General features: G+C 47.2%; 1 protein-coding gene across 3 annotated transcripts in view; it reads right to left on the bottom strand.

Annotated features, from left to right (window-relative positions):
* Positions 1–2,421: 2,421 nt before the first annotated feature.
* LOC124473648 (protein bicaudal C homolog 1-B-like) overlaps positions 2,422–9,931 on the bottom strand; it is a 44,790-nt gene continuing 37,280 nt past the window's right edge. For 2 of the 3 annotated variants that reach the window (XM_047029277.1, XM_047029276.1), the window contains exons 16-21: positions 9,589–9,628; positions 9,227–9,381; positions 8,788–8,953; positions 8,143–8,306; positions 7,604–7,703; positions 2,422–5,427 (exon numbers count right to left, since the gene is read on the bottom strand). In XM_047029277.1, coding sequence (XP_046885233.1) covers positions 5,300–5,427; positions 7,604–7,703; positions 8,143–8,306; positions 8,788–8,953; positions 9,227–9,381; positions 9,589–9,628 — 753 coding nt within the window. In that variant the 3' untranslated portion in view covers positions 2,422–5,299. The remainder of the gene's footprint in view (positions 5,428–7,603; positions 7,704–8,142; positions 8,307–8,787; positions 8,954–9,226; positions 9,382–9,588; positions 9,629–9,931) is intronic. The other variant, XM_047029278.1, reaches the window with a different exon arrangement.

The raw sequence follows: 9,931 nt of genomic DNA, 5'->3' as shown, positions 1-9,931 counted from the left end.
TGTGTCAGTTGTCTAATTATCTCCTCCCACACCCAGACTATCAGTCAGTCTCAGTGACAGGGTCACACGCCCAGTCCACTGAGCACCACAAGACTGCAGTTCCAAGTCGCAGTGAAGTGGAAAGGTGATTCCTAAAAAAGACAAACACCCATCTGGTAGCTTATCATCTTTAAAAAACTGATCTGACACTGTGGTTTATAAAAACAAAAACAAATTGTGTTTAAAACAACTTATTCCATTCCAGACACATTCAGAAAGCAAAGCGATCTCTTTATCCACAGCTATGGATGTGGCTTGTATCCTAATGCCACACTGGGGTGCCATATACACATTAGGATGACAAAATGTCACTTTCCATTTGGCCATTTTGGCGCTACTGGGTGTCAGTATCTTGCCAGGCTCCTGTCTCTGCTCGTCTCTGCGGCTGCGCTAGTGAGACTCCTGAGTCATTCTGCTGGGGAGGCAGCGGCAGTAAGTGCTGCGTAAATGTGTCGATACACTTGGAAATGCAGGAGGAAACCCCAAACATTTCTCTCTTTCTCTCTCGCACTGTATATTCAAATAGATGTGAGTCTGTTTGTTTATACTAATGATGTTAAGATAGACTAAATATATATGTATCACTAAGCCATAAAGTATGTTTATTAATGTACCAATATACTATCTATTGGTACCTCACTGAAAGTTAGGTTTTTGCTCACATAGTACGGATGTAGGTCAGGGAGACCAGACGGATGACTCATGTATTCCCAACCCCCCTTATTCTGTAATTGAAGTTCTTTGATCACTAGAGCATTCCTCTGATTAAGTTAGCATCTGCTTCACAGTCCCTGTGTTCACAGTACAGTCTAATGTAATGATCATAGGGATAAGCCAACACAGTCCTCAGACTTGTAAACACTGGAAATAGGGACTGAAAGTAGCCCTTTCAAATAGACACCTAGTGAGTCTTCTTCAAGATTGACCAAATGTAACACGTGCTGCATTTAAAATGCTGTTCTCTCGTATTCCCTTTCCCCGCCTCTTCCTTCCTACTTGCTATGCTCCTCTTGTGCAAGGGGAGGAAGAAGATGAGCGATCCTGCTTCCCCTCCTCCCCTCCCCGGCAGGCCCTCCCCAGGGGGAGTCACCCTGGGTTAACATCACAGGCCGCTGCAGGAACCGAGGGAAGGGGGCCGGTCTCCGCTGCATGTGTCTGTGAGGGACCCTCTCCGCTGCATGTGTCTGTGAGGGACCCCCCCCCCCCCCCCCCGGCTGAGGAACGATACTAACTCACTCACAGCTCAGAGGGACTGGATGTTTGTGTGTGTGCGCGCCCGCGTGTCACGCAGTGCATTGGCCGTTCCCTTGAATCGTTCACTCTGTCGCACGTACTGTGAGTCCACATGGAACATGGGTGACAGATGGAGAGGAGGGGGCAGGGAGAGATACAGGGAGAGGGGGGCAGGGAGAGATACCGGGAGAGGGTCTTACGTCGAGAAACAGAGACAAGGAGGATGGTGAAATAACAATGGTCCAGAGATGGAAAATGAAAGCTTGAGGATAAAAGATGAAGAAAGGATAGAGCCTTCATCCCAGAGAGATACTGCAATAGTTAAGTCTTGCCAAGGATAAAACGCATGTGTGCATACAGGAGATTTGTTGCTGAGCTTAGAGTGAATCAAGCTTCAGTGTCTCTGGACGAGGATGACTGCCAAGAGATTGTGACAAAATATGTGTGTGTGCGTGTGTGTGTTAATAATTCTGGTAATAATTAATTAACGCTGTAGTGCTAATTGCAACACCAGAGCAATAAAATACTTTGAGAAATTGGAACGTCCATGCTTCTTCGTCGGCCCCTCCCCCTTCTTAGTGGACAGGCCATCTCACATTTATAAGGTCAGTCCTCTGCTTCTGTGTAACTGCAATGCTTTACAAAAACACACTCATACAGTAGTGTATGACTCAGGGTGTGTGTGTGTGTCTTAAAACTTGTCTTAGATGTAGGGGGAGTGTTCCAGCAATCTGTTTATGTGTGCAATTTTACGACCTGTACATATTTGATCACAGCTTCGTATTGAGAGTGCAGCAGTTTCAACACTGCCACCTAAAGGGGATTCAAACAGGGATTCAAACAGGGATTCAAACAGCCACAACACTCAAGGAGACATCAGATAATGTGTGTGGCAGCTCAGTGAGGGGGATTCGCACATGATACAAGAGTCGGATTACACTGTCAGATTATGGTAGGATATAGATCACAGACACTTTCCTTGATGACGAAAACATATTTTGACTGCATTCTCAAACCCACTCTGGCATGCAGTCTAAGATTTTACCGGTTTCTGAAAATATTTAAGTGGCATCTAGACATGGAAGTCCTTAAATCTATAATTCAATATAATGAAAGTCATGACTGCAAAAATAAAACAAAACAAGAACATCAGTCCACATACTTATTAAATTTATTGCAATAACAATAAGAAAAGTTTTTGTAATTTTTGTTACTTCGACAACAATGCTCTATTGGTATCTGTGTATTGACAGATGTAGTGACAGAGTGAACACAATGACTAACAGCTGGGTCAACAGAAGCCATCGTACAAAACAATGATGTGTTTCTCCAAGATGGCTGGGATTGACCTTGTCATGTAAAACTGTACCTTTCTGTCTTTAACACAAAAACAGATGTATTACACAACCATACACATTGTTGTTCAAGGATGAAGCTTTTGCACAAAAGCTAAGTAAGAACATATGGAATTCCTTAGTGGTTTACATTCATTATAAATGTACCATTTTATTGAACACAGTACAAAATAGACCCTTTCAAACCTTTGGATAGAACATGAGTACAACATAAACGTGAAAGACGTAATTGCATAGCCATCCTGTAGAGAGGTTGGTGGACAGGCTCCTGGTAAACGTTGAATGCAAACAAGTCCTTTCATTAGACCACATAAAACACATCAATAATTTGTAACACCATTAACTTGACAGTTTAAATCAAAATTTCCCTTAGAGAAGACTTCACTTGAGTGATAACAAATACACCTGCTGAGTGCAAGTTAACAGCACTGACACTCTTGAATCAGTGCTCAGTTTGGTACCATGATGAGTGAAATTGATCAGTCCTCTATTCTACCTCTTGGTCTTCTCAATCCCTTTTTATAGTTAATGTAATACAAAAGGACCAAAAAACACTGCTACTTGACAATGGCAACCTTGTCAGGATTGAACGGCAATACTAACATGGTAACTGCATAAAGAACGCTTTGAAAAGAAAAAAGGTTCAGCTTGATAGAGGCCATGATGCTTCGACAGAGAACGCACCATGCAAGACCATCTCGCCGTGCGTGATTAGAATTCTAGATTCTTCTTCTGAGACTCCAACCAACTGTCTGCTGTTCCTGATTACTTAACTACTGCGACAGGATTTGGATGCAGTCAGTTTCATGCAGTTTCTTGTCATTGTGAAAACGCCCCTGATATGCACTTAGACTGCTACTATTCTTTGTCGTCAGTAGATAGTCTTACATTTTGGCACGAAAACATTTTATGGCAATCAAATAGTCTTGTTATACCTATAAACTATATATACTTATTTAAATGATCAGATCATCACAGAACCATCATAGAAGATGTCATGGTTAAGTTAAGTGCTTAATCCAACTAAATTTGGATGTATTTTTTTGTTAAAGGGCTCATCCAAAACCACGTCGTAAGAGTCATCCTAAATGATTCCAAATTAAGCGTGGGGAGTTTCTCAGCATCCACATACTGTGACCATGAGCACCATTGCTCTGCACACATTGTCCTGTTTCTTCATCTACAGTTGAACAAGATCTCCAGATACCTGATTGCACAAGTTATATTTGGTGTTTCTCTGCCTTTACGTGATTTAAAGCAGGAGTTTGTTTGGTGATTATTATCGCTTTCATTGATTTGTGTGCAAAACGATGTGTCCTCGCTCGGAGATGTTCTCTACCATAAGGTGTTAGAGGGACAGTGTTCTGCCCCTTCAACTGAGGTCGTCATGTCGGTCGAGTTACAGTTTGGAACTCTGTATTGAAGTACCTTTCTAACAGCAGACCATGAGGAATAGTAGTGGGTTTGACCGTTCTTCATTAGTCGACTGACTAGCTCCGTTAATTGCTCTAAATACAGTCAGTAATTGAAACGTGTGAGAAAAGCACAGATCCTTTAAGAAGAGGCGTGTCTGCTGAATGGATTCCATACACAGAGACATGCAGAGGCAAACTTACAGCCCACAGACAGATAACTAGACACACTAAGAAAACCACAGAAAACTGCCAACTGTCATATTCAGAGAGAAAGAGACCTCCTGTAAGGTACTGACAGATATATCTCTACTTCTGTCTCTCTCTCTCTCTCGCTTTCCACTTTGGTCTAATGGCACAGCCACAAACCTCCACAAATGCATTTAACAAGGTGAAAACATTTCCATAAAAAAACAACAAAGACATGAAGTACGAATCTCGGAAACTTATAAAGGTATAAAAATGGAAAACACAACATAATACATGTAAACCAATTACTGTACCCCCCCCCCCCTCCTACAATGATGATAAAATAACCAATAAATGAATATACAATACTGTTGGGGCTTTGTAAAATATGTGTGACAGATTGCAAGCCAACCACAGCAGCTGACTGGTTGCAATACTGATCAGTAAATCTACAGAAACATTAAGAAGGGTTAAAGGTCATTCCTCTGGTGTTGAGTTGAAGTCACTTTGGCACTTAGACGTTATTACCTTATTCCTACTCCTTTGCGATAAGTGCTAACAATTGGCTTGGTACAATCACATCTGTGATTCGAGTCATACAAACTGCAAAATGAATTCCAATTTGAGGAATCTGGCTTTCACAGGTAAAAGTCTAGAATGGGTAAAGTGCATGTAATTGATCCAACAGCATACTATGCAAGTAGATGGTATCAATGTATGAGATTGTACTAATCATTCCACCTATTCACTTCAACAAATACTGTACAAAATACTTGACAGCAACCTTTATGACTAACACAATAGCCGTCATGTGTAAATGCCTCACATATGGTCCACTTCTAGGAACCACACGGAGTAAGACTGAACTTCATAAATCTCTGAGACATCCCTTATTTCCTAATGACACTTTTGGGTAAACTATGGCTTATTTTGGATACAAAACAGTTAAACATTCTAAGATCAGGCACCATCAGCCGAGCACCCAGAGAGGCTGCAGAGTGGGCGTCAGAGGCCCAGAATGAGGCCTCGTCTTGGGGCCCATCACGGAGGGTACCGGGGGTCCCTGGGGGCCTACCACCGGCCGCTAACGCTGGCCATGTCAGCGTGAAACTGCCGAGCCAGACGGCCGCTAGCGCCCCCTTCCAGGAAGGAGGACCTGATGGGGGGTTCAAACAGCTTCCGCCTGTTCTTATTCAGTTCTGTAAACACAACATGACACTGTTTAACAAACCAGCGAAGAAATCAAATGTACAAATATACAATTATCTTACTGCTTACTTTTCCTTGAAAAATATAAAAACCTGTAATGCCCAATACTAACTATTCAAAACTGTAATGCAAGCCACCCGAATGAAAGGAAAACTGTCCAAAACGTTTATTGACATTTCTCTGACTTAATTAACATTGACTTCACATAAAGAGAACGGGCTGCTTCAACACAGCCTCTTTGTAATCCCAGCATTTAGATGGCGCATCACCCAAATACTTGGACACAATGCTTCCAATAAAAATGCATCTCAGACTAATTCATGTGATGGCTTTATTTGCTATGCCTGCCAGCTAAAGCTTTCAGCCTGATAGTTTGAGACAGGCGGTTCCAGCCAACACTTTTTATTGGCATAGAAACAGGAAGTGGACCTGGCAGTCACGGTTATTACCTGGAAGGGGACAGTTGTCTCCTCAGTTTTAGAGAGATGGGTGAGGGGTCAAGGACGAGGGAGGGAGAGAGAGGGGAGAGAGCAGGGAGGGAGGGGGGGGCAGAGCAGGGAGGGAGGGGGGGGGGCAGAGCAGGGAGGGAGGGGGGGGGGGGCAGAGCAGGGAGGGAGAGAGAGGGGGAAGAGCAGGGAGGGAGAGAGAGGGGGTAGAGCAGGGAGGGAGGGAGAGGGGGCAGAGCAGGGAGGGAGAGAGAGGGGGTAGAGCAGGGAGGGAGAGAGAGGGGGCAGAGCAGGGAGGGAGGGGGGGTAGAGGAGGGAGGGAGAGAGAGGGGGCAGAGCAGGGAGGGAGAGAGAGGGGGAAGAGCAGGGAGGGAGGGAGAGGGGGCAGAGCAGGGAGGGAGGGAGGGGGGGTAGAGCAGGGAGGGAGGGAGGGAGAGGGGGCAGAGCAGGGAGGGAGGGAGAGGGGGCAGAGCAGGGAGGGAGAGAGAGGGGGTAGAGCAGGGAGGGAGAGAGAGAGAGGGGGCAGAGCAGGGAGAGAGAGGGTGCTCCTGTATTGAAGCCTTCATGTCCTTCAGCTGAGATTACCGTTGATATAGACTTGGCTCCAGAGAGCTGCACTGGAACTGGCCTTGAGCCGTCTACCTCCTTCATACAACACTGGTCAGCTCCCCCCCCCCCCCCCCCCCCCCCCCCCCCCTCTCAACCTCACCTCTCTTACATGGGTCTACACCATGTTATACAAGTATGACATTCTGTGAAGTAGTCGATTTTATGCTCCTTTTACTCAGAAAAGTCTGCTGGTGTAAAATGCTAAACATTCCAAAACAGCTCTGGCTGGTGCCCCACTGGGAGTCTGAAGTCAACGACAGGAGCCAGAACGCATGAAGGAGGCATGAAGGGCGTTTAAAGCTGTGCGTCCGTCTGACTGCAGCACAGCTAACTCCTCAGTTTGTGTTTTGACAGAAGCTGTCGGCTGGCTGTCAGACAGGCAGCCACTCAGGCAAGCAGCCTGGACTAGACATAATAATGGATTTAATCAAAGCCATATTAAGAGATTCCACTGCAGCCCTCCAACAGAAGCTGTTATCAACTCGACACTGCAGTGTCAGTCTGATCACCTGCTCTGCTGGGAGTGGGTGAGGAGAGGTGAGGAGGAGGAGAGGGGAAGGTGGGGGGGATGAGGAGGGAGGGGGTGTGTGGATGAGGAGAGGTGAGGATGAGGAGAGGTGAGGATGAGGGTGAGGAGAGGTGAGGTGTGGATGAGGAGAGGTGAGGATGAGGGTGAGGAGAGGTGTGGATGAGGGTGAGGAGAGGTGAGGTGTGGATGAGGGTGAGGAGAGGTGAGGTGTGGATGAGGAGAGGGTAAGGTGGGGGGGATGAGGAGGGAGGGGGTGTGTGGATGAGGGTGAGGAGAGGTGTGGATGAGGAGAGGTGAGGATGAGGGTGAGGAGAGGTGAGGTGTGGATGAGGAGAGGTGAGGATGAGGGTGAGGAGAGGTGAGGTGTGGATGAGGAGAGGGGAAGGTGGGGGGGATGAGGAGAGAGGGGGGGGTGTGGATGAGGGTGAGGAGAGGTGAGGTGTGGATGAGGGTGAGGAGAGGTGAGGTGTGGATGAAGGTGAGGAGGAGGGTGGGGTGTGGATGAGGAGAGGAGTAGATGAGGGGAGGAGGTGGGTGGGGGGGGGGGGATTAGTGACATCCTGACACGATGACAGCCTCTACCTGAGATGGCGAGCAGCATTTTCCGGCGGGCTCCGAACGTGGTGATGCCCAGCTCCTTCAGGTCCTGGTCGGTCAGGCTGAGGAACGTCTGCAGGTCGATCTGGAGGAGACAACATCCGCGGTCAACATCACTGCACACCAGGTGCACACACACAGTATGAAGAACCATCTGGAGAAACAGGAAGTGAGCTCATCTGGTTTTTTTTTTTAGTGAACAGGGATTTGTTGAGTAGAAACACTCAGAAACAGGCATGGGCGTCGTAGTTAAACCTTGCCCATGTCCAGTCCTTCAGGCTTGTAAAACTGTGTGTGTGCACGTTTCAGCAAGCTGACTGTAAACCAAGCTCTTGGTTTGGAAAGACGTTAGCTTCCCACCTGGTGTGTGTTTGTGTTTCAACATGCTGACTGTTAACAGACCTCTTTTTGTTGGAAGATGACGTTTTACTTCTCCCCGCATCTTGTATGTGTCTGCATCTGTGTGTGTGTCTGCATGTGTGTGTATGTGTGTGTGTGGGGAGCGTGCTAGCCAGTTTGCTGACCTCCTGTTGCTGGAACACGTCCGTGTACTTCCCCAGGCCCAGCTTGCTGAACAGCTCCGGCAGCTCAGAGCCTTTGAACGACGAGTTGAGACTGCAGCCGTTGCTGCCACTGAGCGAAGACACGCAGTCCATGTAGTTACTGCTGCTGAGGTAGAGCTCTGCAGCTGCCACAAGCACACGGGGAGGAACGTCAACATCACAAGCTGTGGTTGTACGGTAGCTACGCCTTTCGTTCGTTTCATTCGACCGGAGGCAACAGGAAAGACTCGTGTTCCTGGAGCTGGAGAGCATTGTAACATTTCAGATGTTTTATGGATGTGGAAAAGATGGGAACTATCTTGTGAGGTAGCGCAGGTGTGTCGGACCACTTCAACCCTGCTCTCTGCCGGCAGACACACACACACACACGTCTTCAATTAAGAAGCTTTTCACAGCATATGTGCTGATCAGGGTTGACAGCAGTCCTAATCGTTCACTCAACAAAAGGCGAAAGGTCACGGTGGAGCAGGGAGGAGAGGGTAATTCATCATCAGACGTGAACTTTCTGATCTGGTGTGTTGAGCTGGCCTGCACCAAAACAGGGCCTAACTTGTGTCATTGGGTCAGCGTGAGGAGACAGAATGTGAGGTCGTCGTCACGTCTCACCAGACTTGTTCTGCTTCCTCTTGGGGCTGCCGACGGGAGCGGGGAATTCTGGGTGTCCGGGCAGCCCGCCCACGCCCCCTCCGTTCCGTTCCCGCCAATTGTCGGAGTCGCTGCCGTTGCCGATGCACTCGCGACTGTTGGAGCGAGACAGGGACAGGGGACAGCCCTGGGGAGAGAGCGTGAAAGCATCCTGTTCACCTCACCACTCCCATCCAACCCATCTTTAAGTTGTAGTTCAGAAAAGTCACATTATTCTACGTCATATTCTAGATATTTTCCAGTCATATTATCTGTGATACGAGAATAAAATGTGTGATGGTTTTTGGTAATGCTAGGGGTACAAGCAGCAAAGCTGTAATGGCTACGTTTCTGAAGGTCGGTCGTTTCCATGTGGACTGGTTGGAGGGCTGTGTGTCCAGTAGGTGTAGGGGGGGTCTACCTCGAAGGTGGTGCTCATGGAGGGTTTGTAAGGAACGTGGTTGGCCCTACGGAGCTCCTTGATGGTCTCTGCAGGCATGGACTTGGAGAACCCCAGACCGCTCCACGTGTTGGTGGGGGTCCGCACCTCCGTCACCACCGGCTTCTTCAACATGGCTACGCACACACACTCAACATTACTTACCACACACACACACTACTGTACACCACACACACACACTACTGTACACCCCAGCTAGTTACTGGAAGAGCTACAGTGCTTCTCTAGCATTGCTACGTAAGCAGAAACACTGAGCATCACCCTCCTGTCCAATCCTGTTTGTTCCAGGAGGAGCCAGGGTGCTTCCACAGAGTGGTACGTACCTTTGGTTGCTAACAGTTTTTTCTGTTCATAGTCAAACGCCTAGAAGAGAAGGAAAGATCCAGAGTCAGGTACTACTTATTTGACACCAGAACACAGACACAAAGGAAGACACACACAGACCCTTCACTAAACCCTGGATCTCCAACAGTACATCAATTACAGTTATGCATTTAGCAGACGCTTTTATCCATAGTGACTTCCAAGAGAGAGCTTTACAAAAGTGCATAGGTCACTGATCATAACAGCGAGATCATTGCGAGCAGCCAAAACATGAAGCATACATTTTGAAAACCAAATAAGTGCCAAAGGGAAGAACCATAAGAGCATGCAGTTAAACAAGTT

This window comes from Hypomesus transpacificus, chromosome 11 (genome assembly GCF_021917145.1).
Source record: "Hypomesus transpacificus isolate Combined female chromosome 11, fHypTra1, whole genome shotgun sequence".
Classification (NCBI taxonomy): Eukaryota; Metazoa; Chordata; class Actinopteri; order Osmeriformes; family Osmeridae; genus Hypomesus; species Hypomesus transpacificus.
The sequence above is the reverse complement of the archived record's forward strand: the minus strand, read 5'-3'. Positions and strand labels throughout refer to the sequence as shown.